Source organism: Leuresthes tenuis, unplaced genomic scaffold (assembly GCF_036924035.1).
Source record: "Leuresthes tenuis unplaced genomic scaffold, fLeuTen1.0.hap1 SCAF_3, whole genome shotgun sequence".
Lineage (NCBI taxonomy): Eukaryota > Metazoa > Chordata > Actinopteri > Atheriniformes > Atherinopsidae > Leuresthes > Leuresthes tenuis.
The window spans coordinates 28,360,347-28,387,114 of NW_027325357.1; the positions used below are offsets into that span (position 1 = coordinate 28,360,347).

Sequence of the window (26,768 nt, forward strand, 5' to 3'; positions counted from 1 at the left end):
GAACACCCGACTACCCACTCAACTCCAGCTCTGATCAGACGCCCCCAATTCTGGTCTGGCACCTCTCCTTCTGCCCTGTTCAAGGTGATAAGCCCCAATTATGAGTGCCCTCATCCAGAGTTCACACACACACACACATGCAAAACAACATGTAAGTAAGCACATACAGTCACACACAGCAAGATGTCTGATGGTCAGGTGCCCCAGACAGCATTCCCTTGTGTGATTAGGCTTAGTGAGCCATCTCCTCTGTCCAACCTGTCGCCAGTAGCTCTGCTTGGCCTTAACACCCCGCCAGCTGGCCATACAACACCACTGTCTCTGTCCATGCCTAGGAGTGTGTGTAAGAATGTATCCACAAATCCAGGCACTGTGTGTGTTGAATTTCTCTTTCACATGCATCTATGAATTGTGAGTGTGTGTGTGTTTCGTGTGTCTGCTGTCTGCAACCCCTAAAGCTGTGTGGATTAGTGACAGGACCCCACCAGACCATGACAAGGCTTTTGTCTCTGGAGCCCAGTGGTTTTGTGGCTGAGCACTCTTGTGCGTGTGTGTATGCCGACGTGTGTGAGTAACTGTATGTACCAGAAATGTTTTTGTTGTCTTTATTTCCCAGCATTTATTTCTTAATCATAGAGTGGAGATGGCTCAGCTGAAATAGTGAAGAGGATAGAATCTTAAAGGAAGGTAGGTTACTGTGTGTGTGTGTGTGTTGGTGTGCGATTGAGGGATGCATTGGTGAACATCTGAATTCCTAAGACATGTAGCTCAACAGGCTGAAGGAGGCTGCTGTGATACCAGCAGTCCATACGACTGTCCTCAGGCCACGTGAGGGTGTGTGTGTTTCAGCCCATACCTGAAAGAAAGTGCTTCTTATGCTTGAGGCAGTTTTAGTTAGTTAGCAGCGCTAGTTAAAAGAGAGTAGTTGTTTTTCAGTAGAGGAAGTAGTTTTTCTAATCAGTAACAAACCTTGTGGAGTAAAAATCAACTGTGTTGGATATCCTCAAGAGGACAACGGAGAGCGTTCTTCTTCAGGAAATACTTTAATTTCTGGGAACATCTGGATTATTATATCATTACCTGGTCAGTCACAGGTGCAGTTTGCAAAGTTGTTTCCCCCAAATAAACCTCAAGTCTTCTATGAAATAGGTAAAAACAACACCTTGAGCAAGTGTTTGAACACAGTAATAGTTTGTTTTTAAGTTTTTTACAATTTCCATTAACTTATTCACATCTCCTAAATGCAAATCATTAAGTGGCAATGGAGATATGGCTATTGGTAAGAAATTATGATTCACTGTCTTTACCCGTGTTATTCCAAAACAAACAAAGAAATGAAGAACATTATTATAAATCTCTGCTATTTGGAATTGTAAACTACATCAAAGGTTAAAAGAGCTGTGCAAGCATATCACAAATGTGCATTACCACTCTTTAAAGAACATTCTGAAAAGGGAAAAACTTCAAATGCGTTTTCAAAATCTTTTGCCTACATTGTAGCTTTAGTGATGAACAATTGGTCTGATGTTTGGATGTTTTATGTTAGTAGCTGCTTATGAAGCCTCAAGTACTACTCACTAACACGTCAACAGACCTTACAAGATTTAAGCACAAACATTTATAGATTGTGCAAATTAATCTGGCCTCCATTAGATTATTATGAGATTGGAACCATTGAAAACTACTTGACTTGACATTACATTCGGCAGTCTGATACAGTGTGTATTCACATTCTGCAGGTTATCAGTTGAATATTGCCAAGCAGTAAAGACAATAAAATGGAAACAAAGCACAGCGCTACATCTATGTTTGTGTGTAAATGTGTGTTGATAGGTAATTGGAGATAGTAGGGTTCATGCTGTGGTTTTCAGCAAAATTGAGATTTGAAATGGAAATACCACAGCTTTGACCTCGCAAAGCCAAGATCCCCCGCCACAAATCCCTGTCTGCCATCTGATAGTCCACTGCAAAGACACAGAGGTGAACAGATGAAAACTCCTGAGACCAGCTGGCAGTTGGGAATGAGGGGACACAGCTGATCAGGGGCTGTTGATGCCAATGTTGCATATGTACCATTCTACTTTAATGTGACGCAAACATCTGCAGCAACACCCCATTTTATAGCTGTATCATCTAATGAATGGGTGATAGTTCCTCAAGAACCAACTGTTTTGGATTGCTTAACCAAGCTTTCTAAAGTGCTGAAACTTCTTTGCCTCAAACAGCACTGTTACCTGCACAGCTAAGTCGAGCTACGGTTACAGTATGCATGCACGTGGAACTGATTTACTGAATGAAGTATCTCAGACGCCGTAAACTGTGAGAAAACATTGAAGACGTTCTGCTGCTTCTGACTTTCTTTGTGGGGGATCATCATACATGTAAGTGTGGCTGAATTCACTGCGCAGACACTGTCTTTAAGTTAGCTGAATGGTGATTCTAAGAAAATCCGGGTTTTAAAGCAGAGCGACAGAATGGAAATGCTTAAAGTGACTGTGAGTTGACACACAGTCTTGGGCAGATTTTTTTATCACAATTTCTGACGAATTTAACAGCCTGACAAATAAAAACAGAAAATTATGTGAGCGTGAGCAACTTTATTGGGAATTCAGCTGTATCAATATACATTTGCATTTTGCTTTTTTTCAAAAAGAATAACCTTTTTGCATTTGCACAAATAGGCCTATTTGAGACTATCTAAGCATATACTGAACATGCGTATACATGTTCGAGTATTTCGAAACCCAACCACATTATCTGGGTGTGTTCCTACAATTTCAGTTGGACTAACATGTTCACATGCATTTTAAAAAATCCACACTTGATTGGAATTACCCAATGATACTTTAAGGTCACGCAAACATGCTTATTGTGTTGCCCCAACTGGTTGCAGACAGAAAATCGAGTCTCTGGAATCCTCTCTCCCCAGCAATCAAATCAAGGCAACAAGTTAAATCTTTAGGTAGAAGTATAAACTTTTTCACTCCTATCCCGTTGCATGACTCAATTTAACAGCTACATTTAGCATTTACACTACTTACAGTTTAAAACACACAATTTGATGTTCTTATTCCAAAACAGCAAAAGAGCATAACGAGAGAGAAACTACAATATAACAACAATCCTTCTGTATTTTTACAGTTCTGGATTAAGCAGCATCTTGATGTTTAGTTGAAATATGTATTTTGTATATTCTTTTAAACTGATTTCTGTTTTCATTAACCTGTTAGACTATTCCATCATTTCATCCCTGACAACTGAATTAACATACTTTTCAAAGTTGCCCTGACACCTTTTTAAATCCAGTTCCCCTTTTAAATTATATTCCCCGAAAACATTTTCCTTATTTTAGTGATTTATTATTTTATCAAGTTATTTCTTGCTTTGAATATTATTGGCGCTGTTTTAACTTTAATCAGATCCTGACATTTTATAGCTTTTGATTCTAAGTTAATCTGAGTGGTCTCTATCCTTTTCTGGATGGTATTTATTGTTTGTAAATTACTTTTGTATGTGTTTCTCCACACAGTAACTCAAATATGGTTAAATCAATGCACAATATAATGTATGTAATACTTTCTTATTTAGGATATGCCTTGTTTTGCTCAGCAGTGCTCAGAGCGAACCTTCCTCAAACATGTTTGCCGTATGGTTTTCAACAGATTTTATGGTCTTAATTCAACTTCTGTTTAATCTTTCTATGTTTACATGATCAGTTCACTTTGACTTATTTCGTGTAGGATTTCCAAACAACATAAAATTGATTTTTTAATTTTTTTTTCAAATTCAAAGACAATTAATATTTTCATTAATTTTTTTATTTCTTTGCCTCCAAAAGCTGCTGCAATCCACACCAGAGCAGAAAAATATTTGTTTCATCTAAAAAATGTTAGTATCTCTGACAGTCTGCATATGTCATTTATATACATAATAAACATTTTTGGCCCTAGAAATGACCTTTGAGATACACTACTTGTAATATTCATTAATCTAAATTTGTCTTGGCTTATTTGTACAAACTGTTGTCTGTTTACTATGTAGCTCTTTAATCAGATCAAAACAATACCTCAGAAACCATACTTCTCCATATTTCTAATCAATATATCGTGATTGACAGTGTCCAATACTTTCTTAAAATCTACAAACAGTCCAACTGCATACCTTTTTTCTCAATACATTCCATTACTTCTACCAAATCAATCGGTGCCAAGACTGTCAAACTGTTATTTCTGAAACCATACTGGCTCCCTCTCAACCGCTCTTGTTTCTCTACAAAACTGTCAGATGGATTTATATATATAGTTTTTCTTATATTTTAGAGAACTGGGAAAGTATTGATACTGGCCTATAATTTGTAAAGTCTTGTCTATCTCCTGCTTTATAAATGGGAACAACTTGCTACTTTCATCTAGTGCGGAAATACTTTTTATATTCAAATAATTTTCCCACTGCTCTTAAAAACATTGAGCTATTGTTTCTCTCAACATACTCTGCCGCATCTATCTCTGTCTGTTCAACATTTCAACACATATAGCATCTTATTTATGTGTCTATTTAAATGACAAAAGCCTGTGTGTGTGTGTGTGTGTGTGTGCATTGTAGTCCTCTGTGGAAACAGCAGAGGAGCATGTTTATGGTGAATTCCTGACGTCTGAGTCGTGTTTAAAGATGCAGAGGTGATGCAGTTCAGAGCCCTCAGAACAGAAGAATGAATCAAATCAAATTCAGATGTGAGTCTGTCTGTTAATGTTTGAGTGTGTGTTTGTTTATGTGAGGGGCGAAATGACACTGAGCGGGACAGAAGGAGAACCAGTGGCAGGAGCGAGGCCCAGCATGCTGGAGCTGCCGGCTGTTGTTGTTTTCACACTGGCACTGTGGTCAACGCTTGGAATACTTGGACTAGCATTCACAGCTAAAAGCAAGTATCTGGTTTCCTGTCATCTCCAGAAATGGTTCTGAAAAGATAGTCCAGAAACATGGCTCTCACACTGAGGCTGTCACTTTTTGTACAAAGTTTGAACATCTGTTTGAACATGGGGAAACTTGAAAAATAACGTTCTGTTAAGTGATTCAGACCATAGGCTGCATAGATGAATCCACTTAGATCTAATGTATGCCCTGGAGACATTTCAGTAAAATGAGCTAATGTTACTTTATGTTTTTTACAAAGGAAAAATGATGAAGGAAAGTAAAGAGCAAAACTGTCCTACGCTGTATTTAGAGTGTATTTTGGATTTGAGACCATAAATGGTGTAGAAATGCACAAATACAAGGTTGTTTATCAACTTTTGTCAAATCGGCTGTCTTACAACTACAATTGATCTGCAGACTCACATGCTGGCTTGGAGGCACCAAATATACGCTAAATAAGTCAACATTGGGTGTTTCAACATCACCTCACTGTGTTCCATCCGTATTGTTTTAGAGGAGAGGTTCAGCAACTTGTGATGGAAATGGAGCCGCAACATAAAATTCAAAGTCACACCCCATTTTCATCACACATTGTACATCTGTGCGACACCACACAGGTGTCACAATTATGAAGGATAAGACATTTGCTCTAACAATAAAGAGATGGACTGGTGGTTACACAGGCTTATGTTAAATGTTTAATGCATTTCAGACTCAGAGGAACTTGACAGTTAAAGCCTGCATAATACAGACCTGAGAAGAAGTCACACAGCTGTCCATGTGGCAGAAAGCATTGACCACACATTGAATGGTTTAAACATAACTCGTGGCCGCAGTTGTCTCCATGGAGAAGAGCACATTTAAAGAAGTGTGTGTTTATTTCAAATGTATTCAAAAGTGATAGCCATGTCACACATTCATTAGATAACTTGATACCAAAAGTTCAGGGAACCTTTATTTTCCAAGAAACAATGCAGGAACTGTCCTACGCCCAATGGAAATATCCTTCCCACACATTATGAATTGCATTTCCACAGCAAGGCCGAGGTCAGGAATTTGTCAGGAACCATGTTTATCTGAAAAGTTTAACTGTCTTAAAATACCTCTGTGGACTTTCTAATGAGTTGTTGAGAAATATCTTGGATTCCTCCATCCTGATTATCATCGACCACCAAAACAATGTCAATCTGAAAGTTCCTGAACACTTGTCAAGAGTTGCTCCCTGAGCAGGGACTTCTGAGATGGTAAAACTACCTCCCTAAATCTAATTTGAGAACCTGGTTCCACCAAAGAAAGGGAAGGCAGCGAAAATAGGCTTCCAAAAAGATCCTCACCGGCACGTGAAGGTAGCTCCTTGCTGCTTCAGTAATGGTGAGGGGTGCTGCTGGTGTACGGGCATATAGAAACAGAAATGTTCAGTGCGGACAGACAGGCCGCCCACATACACAAACACACTTTTTCTCACTTTGTGGGGAAATTGTTTGCTGCTGAGTGAAGCTGAGGAATAAACACGTGCATAGTTGTGGCTTCTGTCACTAAAAACAGAAGAAGTCACAGCCAGTAAATGTGGGGGAAGAGAAGTCCAACACCAGAACCAGCCCTCGTGCAGTTGCCTCGAAGTCCCATCAGCTCTTTTTCTATTATTGCTAAATAAGCACATGCAGTGTCGGAGATAACTTGTTACATTGAATGGAGTTCTGTAAACATATCATAAAATAAATGTCACAGTTACTGAGAAAGAAATGGGTAATTTAATGACATTTATAGATCAAAGTTTTGTTGACTACAAAATGCACATCCCAAATATTATTTTTAGGAAAACACATTAATTCTGTTGCTTTGCATCTATGTGTCATTCAGGAATCTCTTTGTTTAGCATATTTCTGTATAACACAGTCCAGGAAAGAACCAAAATGAGTGCAATACTATAAATGTTGGGTACTCTTGTTTATAGTTGCAGTGCCTCTCATCTTCCAGTCAAGTCAATGCTCCTATCTCAAAGCAAGCACAGTATGTCAAGCTTGCTACAGCCGACCACTGACTCAAAACATAGAGACACCTCTCAGTTCTGCTAACAGTACTTCCCTGCTGTCATCAAGACATTGTTCTCACATTACTTTAGAATGTATTTAAAATACTTTAGAAAGGAGGCTGCAATATTGTTTATTGCATTTGTCAAAATTAGTTGAGATCCCCGTTATTCATTCCAAGTTTGAACTGCGAATCAAGGGACTTAATCTGTCTCTATTCCTTAATGCTTGGGGCATTAAAGAGGGAGTCACTATGGTTTACAATAGTTTAAATCTTGCCCAAGATGCTCTTACAGAAGTGAACTGGCATGACACCGTAAAAAATCCCAAAAATCTGTATTTTGAGTGTCATCAAAGTGTCTGATGCAGTTCTGTATCAAATGACTGCATTGGTGAAAGATGTTTCTAGGGTCCCACTCAAATTGGCATTCACAAGAACACAAAACTTTGGTAAACACACATTTTCAATGAGTGGGAACAGCTCACTTTTCCTTTACATGAACCGTTTACCAGCCGTAACATTTCACGTGAACTCTATCAAAGTGACAGCAACAACTCAAAGACAAAAAGAGATGAGAGTGAGTGATGAGTCTCATCTCAGACAGCTGGCAGCTCACTTCCAGGCCGGTCAAGAAAGGCCTTCAGTCCAGTCAAGAAAAACAAACTTGCCTAATTATCTAAGAAAGCCATGCTTATCAGAAACTGTGTTCCAAAACAGACTGCATGATACACTGTAATGGCATCCATAGCTTACAGACTTGTCCTCTGGGACATTGTAGTAGTTCCTGGAAGTAACTCCAGTTGTGTGGTCATTGGAGCCCTCAGAGCACTGAGTGTAAACATGTTACTGCTGGCAGTATGAAAGGTTTTAATCTGCTTGTTTTAGTGAGAGTACCCCCGTTTAAAGTGTAAAAAAAAGGTAATGGTGACTGATAAGACCCGACCAGATGGTGAATGTGGGTGTTTTTGTTTCCAATATTCTCCAGGTTTCTCTTTCCTGATGTCAGTTCAGGCAGCAGAGTCTCCTGATTTCTTTACTCCAAATGATTAAATTTCCTGTTAATGAAAAGATGTGAAAGATGTACAATTTTAAAAACACCCTTGTATATGTGGACAAAGACTAAGAACACTATCCACTTTACATCCAGCCTGTAGACTCCTAGACATCAGATTTTTTTTCTCCAAATTAAATCCTCTAAAACCTCTGAAACTTCTCTTTGTATCCACTCAGCTTCTTCTTCTTAGGGTATTTTGCCCATTATACAACTCAACATTTAGGAAGAGATAAAATTATGTTTCATCAAGCAAGAATATTTCAAAGTTAAATGTAGTGGCTTTGTAATAGTAGTGTGTACTTAGCAATATTGTGAATGTAATTTATCCATGTTGTTTATCTATTATTGGAAGGTGAAGATGGTGCATGGAACTGTCCTCTATCAGTGATCAGAACCTGCAAAAAGTTATCATATCTTATACACCAGCAGGTTTATCATAAGACCTTTGTGCTTGTTGTCACAGAGACAAGGTCTACTTATGGTTTGATCAAATTCAGGACTGTGTTTTGTTTTGGATCAGATTATCTAAGCATAGACATGAGAAGAATTCCTCCCTGAAAGCTTTAAAACCTGCTTAGTTTGCCTTATCCTGCCTGGAATCATAACTTATAAAAAAGTTCACCAGTGTGACTTTCTGGCAAGTTTTTGAGCATCTCTTCATGGTCAAAACCCGACTCTGGTGGCTTTTCCAACTGGACAAGAGGAGTACTCTGTGGTCATTTTTCCAGCCTTTATGCCAGCTTGAGTGTGTGTGCACATTGTGTTGAAGTGTGTGGTCACTGTTGGCTTTTTGCTGAAAGCCAAAGCTCTTCCAAAGCCACAGACAAAGCCACAGCAGGTGGATGGGTAACAGGGTGGAGGAAAGAGGGGAGGGGCAGAGGGTTTCTGAGGGCTCAATGCCTTTCCTCATCACGCTCCTTGACTCTGAATAAAAGGCTGATTAATCAGAGCCTAATAGGATGGAGGGCTCTTTTACTGAGGCTGGACGGACCCCAGGACACAGACTGGCTGATAGGACAAACCGGAAAGAAAAAAATACTTCAGGCAACATGTCCTTACTCTTTCACTATGACCTCTAAATTGAAGACATAACTTTGATTATTCTCAGGTCATCCTCATTTCAGGGGTTAGTTACAGAAGGATTACTAATTTTTAAGTATTGGGTATGGATGAAGTCATGTTTTACATTTGATTAAGGTAATGGAAATCAACCACTGTTTTGTTTCCCCACCCGCTGGAAGAGAAAGAAAACTAAGAAATTCAACAATTTTGAATGCCTAAATGAAAAAATGCCTCTGCCTCCTTTTTCCCCCTTTTTGAAGAAGATTTAATTGCTTGATTTGTTTTTTTATGCACAGATCAATGGAATAAAGCTGCAAAGATAACCTTGATACAGTCAAAGAATATAAAGATAATTCACATTTGTTTTGCACACATCGGGGACATTAGCATTCATTTGACTTAACTAAAAATTATGCTTCTGCAGTTTTTAAATGTTTCAAGATATTCCTTAATTAGGCAGTTACTTGTCTGCTTTTTTGGACATGTGGTTTATCACATATTCATCAGATGATTAGAGTAGCTTGGAGGAACCAGAAAAGTCAAAAGGTCCATTAAGCTAGGAGGTAACACATAACTAAAACTGCTGTTGGTTTGCCATTATACGCAAGCTCTTTCATTTTAGATCTGATGCCAATATGGCAGAATGTCTTTGCTGCTGCTCTACTGGCAACACTGTGGTTGTACGAGCCTGCTGCTTCACACACACTTGAATGCAAGACGCGCACAAAGCCAACCACGAGATGCTGTCCTCACAGGGGGCGACTTTCTTGTCTATGAAGTAGACTAATCAATCTCTACTTGCTATTGAGGAGCACCTACTTTGATTGATGAACACCCACATCCGTTCTGCAGAGTCCTGTAATTGACCAAAGTTCTGGTGGTAGTTTTGTTGTGAGTAATTTAGGACTGAGAAGAAGAATGCAATCAAACTTGATTACGTGTTTCCACAGTATTTATACTTGGCATCGCTATATTCTCTGCATTAGATGAGATCTTTTGTCCAGGTTAAGATACTTTCAGAGGCTGGCTTAAGGTGCCAGTGAAAGGGTGCATGGGTGACCTGCTGACTGCAGTGGTCCCATGACGCCTGCCGGGCTTTGTAATGGACGCCTCTCACGTCCTTTCAGCCTAGCTCAGTCTGGCCCCTGGACCCTCACAAGGCCTCTGGGAGATTGCTGCTGACTACACATTGTCTGCATGTGTATATGTGTGTGTGTCCAAAGGGGTCTTTGGAGGCCTCCTGGGGGCCAGTGACTCCTCTTTGTCTCCGATTGGCCTTCTGTCAAAGCGTCTTTGTTATGACAGTTGGACTGCTTTTATACAGACTAAATCACCACTCTCAGCTGTTCATTTACTGGCCTAACCCCTGACAGCCCTCGTGACACAGAACACACACACACACTCATACATGCAAACCTTGCATCCTCTTCTTCTTCATTGTACCACTTTATCTCTTTTACCAAAAAATATGTCAACATCCACCTTGAGAAACTCCTTCTTTTTAGTGAATGAAAAATAGAGGATGAAACGAAAGGGAGGATAAGAGCGGATGAGTAACAAAGCATGAGAGGGGAGGGAGAAGGCCAAAGGGCATTTGACCTCTGACTTCTGTGTTATGGCTGGGGTCCTTGGGGGGTCAGAGGACACAACAACCCCAGCTAATCAGTAACTACAAGATAGATACGACAGACAGAAAGAGAAGCGCAAGAAAATTTAGTCTAATTTAAGTCTGATTTTTCTGTGTGACAGGAAATGGTCTGTGTTTCCAAAGCCATAAAACAGCTATTATATAGTTACATACAGCAACGCAGTTAAAACCAAACTGTGAGGCCATTTAGTTACAACAGCAGTGAAAGTGAAGAAAAAACTGGCCTCATGTGGAGGTGAAGAAAAAAAAAACAACCAAGCAGTAAATCAACATTATAAAATAAAGTCAACAAACTGGAGATTGTTTTCTCCTCTCTCTGTTTGGCTCTTAAGCAAACTATGATGTCGTCTGATTATGCTGCATCCCATTAGCAGACTACTTTCACTTGAAACTTGATGTCTTTGTCCATTAGAATAAAAAGTGGCTCAGAGTCTGAGTGCAGAGAGAAGGAGCATGATGTCATCATTGATTTCTGTGGTCAATATTGAACTATATTGATCTGACTGGTGTTTTAAGAGAGAAGACAGGAACAGGTCTTCTTCTGTCTATTGAGAGTGTGTGTGCCTGTCTAAACTTTGCGTATGTAAACATGCATTCTTGTGGTGGTTTTGTTCTTTTTCAGGATTGTCCCTTTGGATTTAGTTCAGTCTCTTTTTGACAAACTAGTCGATAGAATTCTGGTACTGGTTCTAGTTCTAGTTCGAGCCAAATTAGCATAACTAAATATACTAACATACAAATACCAGAATTCAGCGAACCTGTACTTTACTTTCCAACTGACAGTTACCTCAGCAGTGGAGGATGGATTCACTCTGGTTCCTTGCTGCTTTAAATCCACTACTGCAGGAGGTCCAACCTTAGAAAGCAAGAATGATGCAGTGTGAGAATCAGAGAGGAAGAGACTTGTCAGATTTGTCACGACACTTTCGCATACTGTCTGCTTTGTGTGTGTGAACATGCAACAGTTCATTTGTACATGACTGTGTACGTCGCCAAAGAGTAAATGTTAGAGGGCTGTGCAGCATTAGTGTTGCTCGGGTGATGGCAGAGGAGTGTAAAGCCAGGGCAATATAAAACCTGTGCTTTCCCAGAATGCCTTTGTGCCCGGCATGTGTGCCAGCTCCCGTTACCATGGAGACCGTGTAGTTGTTAGGGTAACATGTCCTGACTCAGACCTTTTCTCTCATGACCCCGTTTCACTTCGCTTCATGTGTCCATGCCTGTCCATCTCTCTCTCTCACTGTCTCTAATTGTCACAAACATTCATGCATAGATGTGTTTGTGTGTGTGTGTGCATGTGTGGGCTGCCTGCATGCTGCGTGTAGCGAGCCCAGATGTCTGGGACTCCGTGGGGGATAATGGTTTCTTTCACAGGCAGTGAGCTTGGGTCTCCCTCACCAGTGGCTCATGCTTGCAGTGAGCTCACTTCAACAAACTGAACAAGTTACAGCACACACACATACACACACCACACTGGAGAGGAAGCGCTGCGTTGAAATTGCTGAGTGTTGGCGTGAACAATTGTGTTTTGCACAAAATAGATTTGGTTCTGATTGTGAACTGCAGAGGATACTTCCAGCTGCAAACCGATCACCATGTGAGGCAGCTGGATTCTCGTGAGATTTGTGAAATTAGAAGAAAATCAGTCTTGCGAAGTCCCAAGCTGATTGTTTGTGTGCAAAAGCATCATATACTGGCAGATGCGGGTGAATTTTAGATGTGACGACAGTCAACAATAGCCCCTCTTGTATCTGATCGGATGAAGTTCACTCCTGATAGACAATCATTGACAGATGCTTCATTCAATCACCTGCTCAAGACTTTATTGAAAGTGCCTGTTCTTTTCCAAACAGTTTCTATGGAGGACTTTCCAGAAGGTTCTGTGTAATAACCCATTCCCCCAATAAGTTTATCAAACAGGATTCAGTCAGAAACTTGACATCTCACTGACAGCTATGTACTGACCAGCTAAAACCACTGGCAGGGGAAATCATTTATCTCAGCATGGATTAAGAGAACATCACTGCATTTACTATAAAACTGTGATAAATTCTTATTTAAAGTTCTTGCCCTTTGAATATTGCTATTTGACTCGTTTTACTTCCATGACATTGTATGTACTTACAGCAAACACACTATTACTGTTGAAGTGCTAACAGGGTAATAATCCAATTATAAGAAGATGAAGAGGCCATAGTAGGTAATAAAACTATCAAATGTCACATCATAAAAACGTATTTCTGACAAAAGATACACATATTGTAATGCAGTATTTTTATTCTAAGGTGTTACTCCTTACTTGATGTTGACAAATATTTGTTTCTCATATTTCAAGAAAATATGTTGTTTGTAAAAGCATAAACACGGTGTTTTCACAACATTAATTGTCTTTAATTTGGCAGCTGTTATTCCATGTCATTTGCATTAGAGGTCTTACATTTTCTTGATTCTGAGATGCATCTTGAAGCAGATGTCCATTTGTTGCATTCTAGTTGGTGCCGAACATAGTTTGAACAGCTCAGATCAAATTGTGTGTATTTTGTATTTCATTGCCAATTATTGGCCTAAGATAGACCTCAAAAGCCCAACGAATTGATGGGGAAACATCGAGGATGTTGGGCAACATAAATAATCAAGTGAAAGAACATTAAACCATCTCCTTCTACAATCATCAAGGGCTATGCAACATCACTTTTAGATAAAACTGACAGCTTTAGGAGCTCACAGAGACACAGAAGAAAAAAATTATCTTCACCAAGACATGGTGGCAGGAGCATATACCAGACTCCAACCCCTCTCCATCTGGTTTTGAGACTTTACAGGCAGACAGAGACACGAGAGGTAGAGGAAAAAGGAAAGGTGGAAGTATTGTAGAGCTTGTTAACAAAGGATGGTGTAATCCTGGGCATGTAACTGTGAAGGAGGGGATCTGGGAATATGGGACACATAGATTAAATCAATGCCATGTCTTAAGCATGTGACAGGCTTACATAAACTTCTGTGAGGAGACTATCATCCCCACAAGGACAGTGACGTGCTTCCTCAATAGTAAGCCCTGGATCACCATTGACCTGAAAAAGCTGCTGAAGAAGACATGACAAAGGTCTTCAGGGAGGAAGGGTACTCCGGCTTCTTCCCACTGTCCAAAAACATGCATGTTAGGTTAATTGGTGACTCTAAATTGTCCTTAGGAGTGAGTGTGAGCGTGCTTGGTTGTTTGTCTCATTTGTCTCTGTGTGGCCCTGTGATGGACTGGCGACCGCTCCAGGGTGTACCCTGCCTTTCGCCCGATGACTGCTGGGATAGGCTCCAGCCCCCCGCGACCCGACCAAATGATTAAGCGGGTATAGAAAATGGAAGGATGGATGGAGAGAAAGGAAGTGTACAGAAAAGAGATATAAAGCTAACTTCAGCGGATTTATGGTCAAGGATGAAAAAGATGGCTTTAAGAACAGGGGGATCAGCTGAACTTGTTTTTTTAAAATAGCTTCAGTTGAGAACACCCACAGATTCCCAGTCACACCTCTATAGTGTCATCTTGCAACTGAGTCATGCATCTTAACACAGCCTCTCCAATATCTCCCCCCACATCAGGACACACTGAGGCCCCCTCTGCCTCCCCTCTCCAGCCTGTCCGTCTCCAGCAGTCAGGTGAAGAAGTAGCTGGAAATCCTGGTGTCAGCCCTGGGATACTGAATGACTGTGCTGAACAGCTATGTGGGATTCTACAGCACCTGTTCAACCTTAGACTGAGTAAAAAAAAGCTTCACTACTGTGGAAGATATCATGCCTTGTTCTGGTACCTAAAAAATCTCATCCATCTGATAACAAATTAATGAGATTTTTTTTCAGGTACAGGGGCAAGGCAGCGGTTATGTCCTTTCTTTTTTAAGAATGTGTATTGTCTTACATAATGCCCTAACACCCCACATAATGGAAGTCCAGGAAGGACTGTTATTAGCTTACCTCAAGAAGTAAGTGAATACCTTTCATCTATTTGCTTCAGCCACCTCTCATCTGGGCAAAGCAGACAGCACTGTGAGGATAATGTTCTTTGATTCCTCCAGTGCTTTTAACACAATTCAGCCGGCACGGTTATGTAATAAGCTCAAGAAAATACAGGATCATCCCTCCACAAGTGCTTTGAATATTGGCTACCTCACAAATGACCACTGTTTGAGAAGGATTGTGTGTCTGAGAAGGTGGTCAGCAGGACCACAAGAAACTGTACAATTTTTCTTCATGCTATACACATCAGACTTCCAGTACATCTCAGAATCCTGTTATCTTTAGAAATACTCAGATGGCTCTGCAGTCACTGAGTGTATCAGTGGTGGACAAGAAGCTAAGTACTGGGAGACGGTTGGCCGATTTGTGGCATAGCGTGGGAACAATCCTCTGATCTTTAAAGTAAACAAGTCAAAGTAGATTACTATATATTTCAGGAGGATAAGGAATAAGCCTAACTTTATATCTTTATTGGGAGAAGAAGGTGGTGGAGGACCAGAGACACCTGTGAGTTTACCTGGACATACTGAACTAGAAATGCAACACTGAGGCTCTCTACAAGAAGGGACAAAGCAGACTGTGCTTCTTGAGAAGCTCATGCCTTTCTGTGTTTGTCACAAGATGTTGACAGATCTTCTATAAGTCTGTGGTGGAGAGCACAATCTGCTTCTCAGCCATATTTTGGGGTAGCAACATCAGAGCCAGTGACTTAAAGAAACTGAGCAAACTGATAAAAAGGCTGGTTGTGTGTTGGTGACAGCTCTGGAGCCTTGGAGCTGGTTATACAAAGAAGAATGTTTCAAAAGCTGCTCAGTATAATGGACAATGCTGCGCATCCTATACCATAAACGATGAAATGTGTTTAGCCAGAGGCTTTCTTCAGTTCTGCTGCACTGTTACAGGAGGCTTCTTTATGCAGAAAAAAAAAATTCAATCGATATTAAGAAAGTATTATCTAATTAATTTCAATTTAATTGATTTTGCTTCAGTGCAGTGACAGAACATGATCAAGACTTTTTAGACTACACAAAATGACAGGATACTATTGTTGATTGGTGATTTTCTGGTCTTGGCTGAACAATAAAGCTGCAACTACAATAGTATGGTCTGTTCAACTGCCAGAAAACAACGAAGCCAAAAAACAACAAAGAAGAGATGCAGTAACAGTCACTCTAACATAATACTAACATTACTATTGTTGTGGCGGTAGCAGAATACAAAGTGATAAAAACAACGAGTGATAAAAACGCACCTAGTTTGAGCAACAGCATTGATCTGACGACTTGTTTTTATTAAGACATCATGTCAATGTGTGGTTATGTTATCATTTGGGGATGAAAGACATTGAGATGCATTTTTTTTCATCATATCGTTAATGCAGTAATCTTAATCTAATCAAAATGTGAGACCAGTGAAGGTTCCCACCTCTGAAGTGCATGTTGTATCTGTTGAAAATTCATTTAGTTATGGAGATTAGTGGATTTTATATTACAAGTAATTTATAGCATTTGTGTTGTTTCTTGTTTCTGTTTAAAGGGTCCTATCATTTTTGCCTCTGGTTTGGGAGCATTTGGCTCCTCTTAATACGGGAGACATGTATTTATGACACAAGCCTGTCAAAATTTATTCTGTGGATGTCTTTCAACATCAGCCCTAAGATGAGCACAATCTGAGGTATTTTAAATCATGGAAAAAAATATATATTGTCCTAAAACAGCTTGTCACTATCATATCATATTTGATCATGTTCTTATATACTTCTATATTCTATCACATAAGTAAAATGTTTAGTCTTTTCCTGAACTTTGACAAAAAAGATGAATGTAGAAGTTTGATTACTTTCATCAAATTGCACAATGATACTGTTACTACTTATTGATTTTAAAAAGAAAAATATTTTTTTATCCTTTGTGACCGTACTTAAGATGTCCAGGCATACTTAGTCACGTAAGCGAAAGATGACTTAGTCTTTTTCAGCTCCTTTACTCACTTTCCTCCCTCTGTTGGTCAATCGGCAGCAGAGCTGGTGCAGGTGACCTCTTGGAGGACAAGCTGGACGCATTCAGGTGCATCACCCACATAAGTGTGATGCTGAGGCAGAAACAGAAGCTCCCATACTCACGCTGTGACTTCGAAACACTCTTCTAATCTCCCTGCCAGTGCAGTGTGTGTAATTGTACAGTAGAACAGGTTCAGAGACGCTGAAGTGTTTGGAGGGAATCACCAGGCCCAGAATGTAATTTAGCAGGTCACTGTACCAGTGCCACTTTGGCTCTTTTTTCTCTGAAGAACCTGCAGACTGCTGTAACAGCGACTGCACACATTGATCAAAACATATTTCTGTTGGTCTAATTTCCCTAATATCAAATCATTGGTCTCACTCAGAGGAACAATGTGTGTGTGTGTGTGTCCTCTAATCTTATTTCTCTTACAGAGTTCTGGGTAGCAAAGAATACACCCTGCTGTGGCAAGAAGCTACAGAAGAAGCTACCACACACACACACACAAAATTCAAATCTCTACCACTACAGCCAGCAGCACCCTCACAAGCACACACACAAACACAAGCTTAAGCCTGAACCCATGTGTGGAGAGGTTGTTGCTGAGGCCTCCTGTCTGAAAGTATTCACTGCTCCTTTTGATATCTGTATGTAGTGACTAAAACAGGCTGAGCTGTCACATGTTAACACACATGTTCAACGTATGTACAAGTTTCCTTTCCATTTGTAAAAGGTTTAAGTTTGGGGGGGGGGGGGGGGTGGGTGCTATCTGGCATTCTTACATGCTGCCTATGATGTCTTTCTTTAATCTTTGTGCTGAGTGAAACATTCAAACTAATTGTAATGTCTGTTATATTCTGTCAAAAGTTTTTTAGGCACGCATTTCTTCAGAAATGATCATTGCATACTAGTTTATTTCTTTGCAACAATTTGAAACTAAAGCTGTCTGGGGCTGAACAAAGTTTGGCTGCAAAGAAAGACAGACTTTGTATTGACTCAGGACATACATATACTTGTGGGGTTCTATCGCACAATGTGTATTTGTTAGTTTCCATATGTGTTGACTTATGGTTATATTAAACTACACCAACGTGTGGCAGCTTTTATACCATGAGTAGTGAATATTACTACACTGTACTATGTCATATTATTAGATATTGTTTAAGATCATTCATAGTCATTTGGAATATATTTTCTTATGACATCTTATTGTGTTATCTTCTTGCCGCCACTTTTAAGTAATTAGTTGTGTCTGGAGTTTCCAAATGTTTTTTTAAAAAAGGGGATGGGAAAAAGGTCAAACGTTGACAGCAAAAGAAAACTAGTTGACTAGTTGACTGCTTCTGTGGTACCTTCACCACAGACAGTTCTTCACGACTTTTCTTGTACTGTCCAGCCAGGGGTGTTGAGTCAACAAAGTCAGCTACGTTGATTAATACTAATGGTCTGATTCACCTACAGACGATACACCTGAAAGTGGCTTATCATTTTGACCTGGTGTTCTCTAGCTTGTTTTGTTATTATATTAGTATTTGAATCTATATGCAGGCCATAACAAAAATAACAAACAAAGCAACAAAAAAGCATCTTAATTCTTACAGTAAAATCACACAACCTCCTAAACATGTCATCCTCTTTTTGAACTGTCAATTTACAACTGTCTTAATTTGATGCTATACAAAATTAACACTTTGTTATCTCCTAATTTTAATTATCTTTGTTATTATTATCTAATTTTATCATACTTGTAGTCTATTATATTGTTATCTTGAATTATGTGTCTGTCTGTCTGTCTATCACATCTGCAAGAAAACAGTGAACAACATCTATTATTAAAACTGTATTTCAGTAGGTCTATATTGTCAACATCAGTTATAAATGTCCACTTGACAAGTATGAAACACCTCTGCTGCATTCTAATGTGTTTCAAACCATTTTATCAAAGTTTAAATAATGTTTAAATTGCTATTACGTCTGCTTGTGTATTTCTTTTTTTCACATTTTTATTTCTAACCTAGATTTCATGTCATAGTAAATAACAAAGATCTTATCTTATCTGTACATATTCTTTCAAACTCTGAATATAAGCATCCTGGTGACAGAATTTGCTTGTCTAAAAACCCTGTTCTGCTCTGCTTTGCGCTTCACTCATAAATGAATAAATAATCTAATCTAATCCATTGCCAGGGATGGTGGCAGCTTTTAAAGTGAAATATTCTATATGTTTGTGCATTTTTTTATACACACTTCCCCATAATTCAGCCTGTTATATTTAGTATAATTGGAAACTTTGGGACTCCTACGGTTGTTATAAATAAAGTTATGTGGTCATTTTAAAGTAATGGACTCTGGCAGTGCTGATTCATGCACAATAAATAAAGCAGAGCTGTTTTCTTTCCCTTTAAATGTTTTTTGCTATAATTTTCAAAATCATCTTATATTGCTCAGTGGTCCTCTTTTTCTTGGTCTTCTTCATCCTCAGTCTTAAGACAATTTTATGATTCACCTGACTCTGAGTCTTCTTACTTTCCTCCTTCAAGTTTTTCATCAATCAGCAGTATGGAGCTGACATGTGTCATATTATTGAAATTTCTGGTTTCAAACTCAGACATTTTGCAGCCAAGCTTTAAATAGCCTGTTGACCGCAGAATATTTGGTTGAGTGTGTGACAGGCAGCGCACGCGTTGCCAAGAAGTGTGTGCAGGTTAATGCGCGTGTTTGTGCCCGTGTTTGTACCCGTGTGTGTGTGTTGGATAGGAGTGGAGGCTGGCAGGGGAGGGCATTAGTGAAAGACTGTGCTATTGCATCCTCCCAGGAGACCTCTAAAACACACAGTGCCGTCTACACACACACACACACACACACACACACACAGTACCTCAGCAGCAGCGCACTAAACCCGCCCCCCCACCCCCCCACCCCCCCAAAAAAAAAACTCCCATCCCTCTGCCATACCTCTATATCGTCGCACCGCCCCTTCACTAAAGTCAGCGCACACAGTGTCTCCTCTTCCAGAAGCACTGAGAGACGGCGGTGTGAGAGGAGGGCCTGTGCGTATTTACGCCCAGAGTGTGTGTGCATGTGTCGGGGGAGAGTGGCAGAGTCCGCGGCGCCCTGACAGGAGAGCCCCGCTGATCTAAGACCCGGCTGTGGGTGATAAGCCTGAAAGTGAAGCTGAGAAGGAGGAAGAACTGCAAGAAAAGCTCGTTCCTTTTGACTGTTTTTATTCTCTGCCAATCCACGCGTTCTCTCTCACGCACAACCGAAAAGGAAAACAAATAATCCGAGGGCCCAATCTATAGTTTTGACTGTAGTTTTTTTTTTAATCATCCCTCTTTTCCCCCTCTGCCCGTCCCCTCTGAGCGCGCTGTGGCAGAGGGAGGGACGGGACAACCGGGCGGACGGACCGTGAAGCTGCGCGTCTCCTCCGGTGGATGAACCGCTGGATGCGGGACGATGGATTAACATGCAGCCTTTTTAACGATGCAGCCTTTTTGATTACTTCCACCCGCCAACCCCTGTTCACCTCGGGATTATTTTAGCTCTCACAGACCCCCACGACCCCTGCTTCTCGAGATGAGCGAGGAATATGTTCTGCGGTGCGTCCTGATGCTCTGCTGCGCGCTCCTCTCGGCCAACGCGAGCAACTGGCTGTAAGTTGGACCTTCTGCTCCTCAATTCACCGAGCAGACTACAACACTCACTCGTCTACCTCCGCACCTCTAATTCACCTGTTATCTTCCTCTTTTACCCTCTCATCTCCACATCTTCTGCCCCCTTTACCTCCGGCTCAGGTTAATTGTTAACACACGCACACTTTCACCCCTCCTCTGTCTCACACTTAATAACTCACCAACACCGGCGCACCACCACTCTTACAAAAGGAGAAAAAAGTATAACAAGGGGAGAAAAAAGCACATGTCAATTTCTGTCACAACAAGTGACACCTCTAGTCTAAAATTAAATTACTCTTTGCAAACGAGATTTTATTCATGATTGCATCAAGAAATAATATTCACACAAACACTTAAGAAAAAGGTTTAAAAACAGAATCTGAAAGTGGTGTCAGATGTGTTTTTTGGCAGCAGTCCTTGCAGAGAACGCACCACCTGACTCTGCAGCTGAACTGCACGGTGCCACCTCCTCCTGGGGGCCGGTCGGTCGGGTCGCATGTGCGTGCCTGCTCTCCCGGCAGCCTGTGGGAGGTAGTTAGCTGGCTTTCTGCATTCCTCCACAGGCTCCGCTCCATTTTCTGCTGCCATTCATTCCTATTACCTGCAGCGAAATTTACAAGCAGCGCTCATCGTTTAGAGATGACTTTCTCTGCCCGCGCTGCTCCTCCACAGAAGCAAAGCTCGGGCGGTATGAACCATAACTGCCACTGAGAGACAAATCACGGCCACCGCCGTGTTATCTTAGCCTGTTCTCATTTGTCCCTTTCCCTCCTAATTTGAGATTTGGAGCAGCCCGTCGTGTTTTCATCGGATAGTGCTGGTGTTGACAGATTCATCAGAGTAAGTCCAATTAAAGCTCTGCCAAACAGCGCTGCCTGCCTTGAACCCTGCCTCTGAGTGCAGGGTAATTGTGCTGTTTGGGGCTGACGGTGTGGTGACAGCAGCACACAACAGGCATGTACGGGCAGGCTGAGGAGCTGCCAGTCTTCTCTACGGGATTACAGTGTTGAGACAAATCTGTGTGTGAGTCCTCAGCGCTTCAGCAGGGGTCAAAAGATGGGCAGCATTTAAAATGCTGTTAATAAGAGGTTCAATAACATGCAACAAGTGAATACTGCATAACAGAACATCTCACTCAGCAGCAGCTGGTTTGGGAATGGTTCAGGAGTATGATTTCAGAAGTGAAGAACCAAACACGTTTTTCTGTTTCTGTTGTGTTTTTGCCTTCATCTCTACATGTGTTTAAGCAACGACTTCGAGCTGCTGCTCTGTTGTTGTGTGTTTTAAGTTTGTTAAAGGTTGCACATAGCCAGCCTCATCTGGATAGTGTGGTGATATGATTACCACCTTTCATGTGAGAGATCTAGGTTCAAATCCCCTCCATGACAGTCTCCAGTAGGGGTCCTTAGACAAGGCCCCCTTACCCTATCTGTATGTCACTTTGGATATAAGTGTCTGCTAAATGCATAAACATTAACATATCTTTAGTAGGGTTTCTCAACTTTACATGGCTTTTCAGATTAAAAATGGGTTTAACACAGTACATGTATAAGATTGTTGACTCGTAATTTCATAAAATAATTAGCCTTAAAAATACGCTCCAGCCTTTTTTATTATTAGAAAGGTGCAGATAAAAATGTATGCTTTAAAATGGACTTAAAGCTTCGAAAAATTTGCGATATTACAAACAAAGACAAGGATTGACTGAGCTGGATTACAAAAAGTATTCAACTTTTTATATTACAGTAGTTAGTAAGACTAATATTTTTGATTTTGTGTTTTAATGTGTAATTGTAATGATTTCATAACAGGAAGTGCATGAAATGCAAATGATATATTCAGACAAAACACAAAGGAAAACACCTACAGGCTGCTTTTCCCATGATATTTTCTTGTCATATAACAAACCGATGAAAGTTTATCAAAGTTTCTGTTATCAGAATCATATACTATTTCCATATTTTGGTGAAAAGCTGTGTTTTAATGCAGGTTTATAAATCATATTCCAGACAAAAACTCTGTTAACTGTATTGAACTTTTTTAACTGTATTTAGAAGTCAAGATCTGTTCGACAAAAGTGAGAGGTCAACTGTATTCTCTTTATGAAAGTCTATGGAAGCTACACAAAGAATGAAATTATTCAGTATCGCTGAACAGGAAAAAAGTACCATGAGCTTAAACTTAAAGGGAAAGTAGTCACTGTTTTACAGTTAGGAGACAGCAGTCTGAGCGCTCTCGGTTTGGAGAATCAGAAAGTTAAGCTAAAGGTATCTCAGAAGAGGAGGTCAATTCAATTTTTTTTGCCAGAGAAAACAACAGAAATCTCAAAAGTTTATCGAAGCTTAAACAAATGCTATATTGTATTTTTTTTATATGTCACTTATGCATCACACAGTTACATGAAGAGCACCATGTAACACAGTCCCAAATTCACAGCCTTAATATGAATCTGATGTACATGCAGCTCATAGAACTGCAGGACTGTTTACTTACTTCGCCTGTATAGTTTCCCAAGTCTTTGTGGCTCCAGAATCATGTTTAGGGTCCAGTGTAGTAAACAGGGATTCGAATACAACAACCTCTGTTCCAAAAAAGTAAGGATACTATGTAAAATGTAAATAAAAACAGAACACAATGATTTGGAAATCTTATAAAACAACATTTTATTCCAACAGAAAACACTTCAATATTTCATGAAAAATATTAGCTCGTCTTGAATTTGATGACAGCAACTCACCCCCCCAAAAAGTTGGGACAGGATTGACAAAAGGCTGGAAATGTAAGTGGTACTAAATTCATTTTCCATATTCAGTTCATCCTTTTCAGAGCTTATCCCAGCTGCAGGAGGAATGTGTCAAAACTTATTAGGTTTATTTGTAACAGATCAGCAGTATTATTGGAACAAAAAAGCACCTTCAAGAGGCTGAGTCTCAGAAGTAAAGATGGGAAGAAGTTCAGCTATTTCCGAAAACTGTCTCTACGAGTAATTTTCCTCAGTATAAAATTGCATGGACGTTGAATATTCCAACATCTGCAGTACATAAAATGGTCAAAAGATACAGAGAATCTGGAGACATGTCTGTGTGCAAGGAACACACAGGAATTCATTTTTCAAAGAACGTAATCTTTGAGTGCTGCGTTAAAAAAGACTTTGAATTCATTAGATTTTGAATAATTGAAATTACAGCATAGCCTCAAAAACACTTCCAGAAATCATTGTCTGTGAACACAGTTTGTTGTGTCACAGTGGTAATTATGCCCCTGTGTTGCTGCTATCAAATTCGAGATGTACTCGTGTTTTTCAGGAAACACCTAAAAGTCTCTTTTTCAACAGATCATATGTTTTCTGTGTTCTATTGTGAATAGAATATTGGTTTATGAAATTTGAAAATCATTGCATTGTTTTTTATTTGCATTTTATACACTTAATTTTGGAATTAAGGTGGTGCATTGAACTAGTTTGTATGCAATCACCCCCTTCTCTCATTCCTACTTGTCTTCTTCCTTGTATCCAGCACTGAGTGACGGTGCTGGTGCATATTGCTCTGGGTTCTCTGAGTGTGTGTCTGTGACTGTGTGTGTCTGCCACTCTACATTCAGAGTAGGTCAGGCTCACTTTGTGATTAGATCTCAGTAGGTTTAAAAACAAACTCAAACTAGCCTGATGAAAGCCACAGGTACGGGCTAAACTGCAGCTCAGTCCCTTTGCTGCATGCCATTCTGCTGCTCTCTTTGATCATATATGCTCTCAGTCTAAAAAAGAAAAATGCTAATGTTATAGTTGCTCAGATATATAACATAAAATATAACTATATAGCATGCAACAATGGTAATGCTAATATGCGAAGATTTGACTGGCATTGTCACCATCTAATATGTTAAGAATCACTAATTAGTTGAGCACAAAGTTGTGATTCTGCTGTTACCAGTTTTTCAGATGTCTGGTCATAAACCAGAGTAAATGCAAGGACCTTTTTCAAAAAGGCAAAATTCCTTGGAAAAAAAGTAGTAATATGGCCTGATGTGTTAGCGTAAGATCATCAAGGTGATTAAAATCAATCCTAACATGATAATATGTCTATGGCGAAATGCCTCGACAGCCATAAGATGGATTGTCATGTAATTTAAAACCAAATGTCCATCTCATGTGGATGTTGGATTACTTGGGGATCACTACAGCTTGTGAAATGCATCCTCTGGGAGCCATGAATGTCAGTACAAATTTCAATGACTATTTATCCAGTAGCTGTTAAGATATTTCTCTCTGAACCAATGTGCTGAGCAAACAAATGGCTATAGGGCAAATAAATTGTTTTTGTAGACATACACATCTGCTCCACCAGTAAAACAGTAGCTATCTCAAGTTCTGTTACAGTTTAATTTCCGTCAGTTTTAATCTCTTGTGACTAATAAAATATATATGTCGATCTAGGTGGCCAGTTGTGTCCAATAAAGTGACACTATACTGATTAATACTGCATTGCATAAAATTGAGATTAGATAGATTATTCTTACCATTTTTTCCAGAAATTTCGGAAATATTAGTTTTGTTGGACATTCCTCAAATATTGTCATGGTCCACAGATGATAAGAGTAGTTTACATTAATTTTCTTTCTCAAGCACAACTATGAGGTTGATATTTACAGCTTTTAACAACATATCTTGACTGAAATTAGACGGATTGCCTTGTAATTTTATAAAGGAATCTTTGATCCCTCAATGGCTTTGGTGACAACCTCTCTTTTGGCACCATTTATTGTTTGAGGGAGATGTCCCTCAAAGACGGATTAGATGATCGCAAGGATGTCTTCCTGGGTGAATATTTGGTTTGCAACCTTTTCATCAAGGGCCATCAAATGTTCCACATGCCTCTACAACTTTAACTTCACCATCAGCCTAATCTTATTATGAAATACTGGAATGATAACCTCAACTATGATAGTTAACATGTTAAAGAAGCAGTTTGTAGGGTTAAGTTATTGGCAGGTGCGGTTTAAAACCAACTGAATACCCCCCCTATATAACTCTAACAAGTGCAGTGGCCACTAAAGACATGAAAAACATAAAAGGCCGGCTCCGGAACCACTGTCTGGTTTGTTTATTCTGGACGTTTGTGGAAAGATTGTGACTCAACAAGGCTGACTCGGGTCAAGGTAACAAAAATCACTGTTGCCAACTTAATGACTTTTGCGTCTAGATTTAGCATTTTTTTTCTCCTTAAGTGACTTTCTTTTTTTTCTACACAAGCACATAACTACGCATTAGTAACTCTTCTAACCAACAGTTGCCAGTACTACTCCATGACAGCAAGGGCAGAAGGAGAACCTCTCTCCTGCAGAAGGAGCACCTCTCTCCTGCAGAAGGAGAACCTCTCTCCTGCAGAAGGAGAACCTCTCTCCGCTTCCCCTCTTCATAGTCTGGGGCTTAGAAAGGCAGCAGCAGCAGCTGCTTGGAAGTACGCAGTGCTGTCTTTATGGTTTGTTCCTTCAAGAGCAGTGCACTAAGTCACAGAAAAAGAAAGAAATACTCTATGTTGTTTCTAACTTTCTGTCTGAGTGACTCCTGTGCATGTAAATACAACCAAATTCACAGCATGGCCATTCTATTCAACTTATTCGGATACTGATTTTGCCCAATGATGCTGCAGGTATTTTTAATCAGAATATTCAACCCAGTCCCATCACAAAACACACAATACTTGTATTTGTCTATTTGTTCAAAATGTGGTAGTGTCATAATTATTGGAAGTAAATTGTGACATGGTAACATTTGTCTAGAGTGATGTTTTTTGTCTGGTGGGTGATAGTATGGAGTGAAATTGTCTTGAAGACGACTGAGGGTTAACATATAGACTCACTGGGCTGCTTTTCAGTCTATGTCAGACATGTTTGCTTGTCTGACAGCAGCTTTGTGGCAAATTCAGCTGTATTGAAATACTGCCGGCCTATTTGTGAACACAGAGAGGAAATGAGACGCTAACAGAAGTAAAGAGCTAACACAAGGCAGACATCATGAACATGCTAATTAGCATATGGCTTTATGCAGTGATTTATGAGGACTTTTCCAGGAGGATTTAGCTTATTCTGAATTGGAGATACTTTTCAGCTTTGAATCTCCCCATTTGCATGCTAGCAGGAGATGCTACAGTTAAATGCTGAAAAGCTTGGCGCAAAGTAGTTTTCTATAATAATGTTTTTTAATCAAGGACATGTTTTAGATTTTTTAGAAAAAAACATACCCTCTTTAAAATGTTTTCTGAAGTTGCTTGAAATGTAAATCAGCTGAAACGCTGAACTAAGGGCAAATAATTATTGTCACCACTGTTTAGCAAATCTGTCATGAATCTCAACAGGTAAAGGGATTATAATCTTTATTTACT

At 39.8% G+C, this 26,768-nt stretch overlaps 1 protein-coding gene across 1 annotated transcript in view; it reads left to right on the top strand.

The window, feature by feature from the left end:
* The first annotated feature begins 19,732 nt into the window (after positions 1-19,732).
* The window catches only part of wnt4 (wingless-type MMTV integration site family, member 4), a 30,420-nt gene continuing 23,384 nt past the window's right edge, over positions 19,733-26,768 (top strand). Inside the window, exon 1 of the mRNA XM_072382911.1 lies at positions 19,733-20,367. Coding sequence (XP_072239012.1) covers positions 20,291-20,367 — 77 coding nt within the window. The 5' untranslated portion in view covers positions 19,733-20,290. The remainder of the gene's footprint in view (positions 20,368-26,768) is intronic.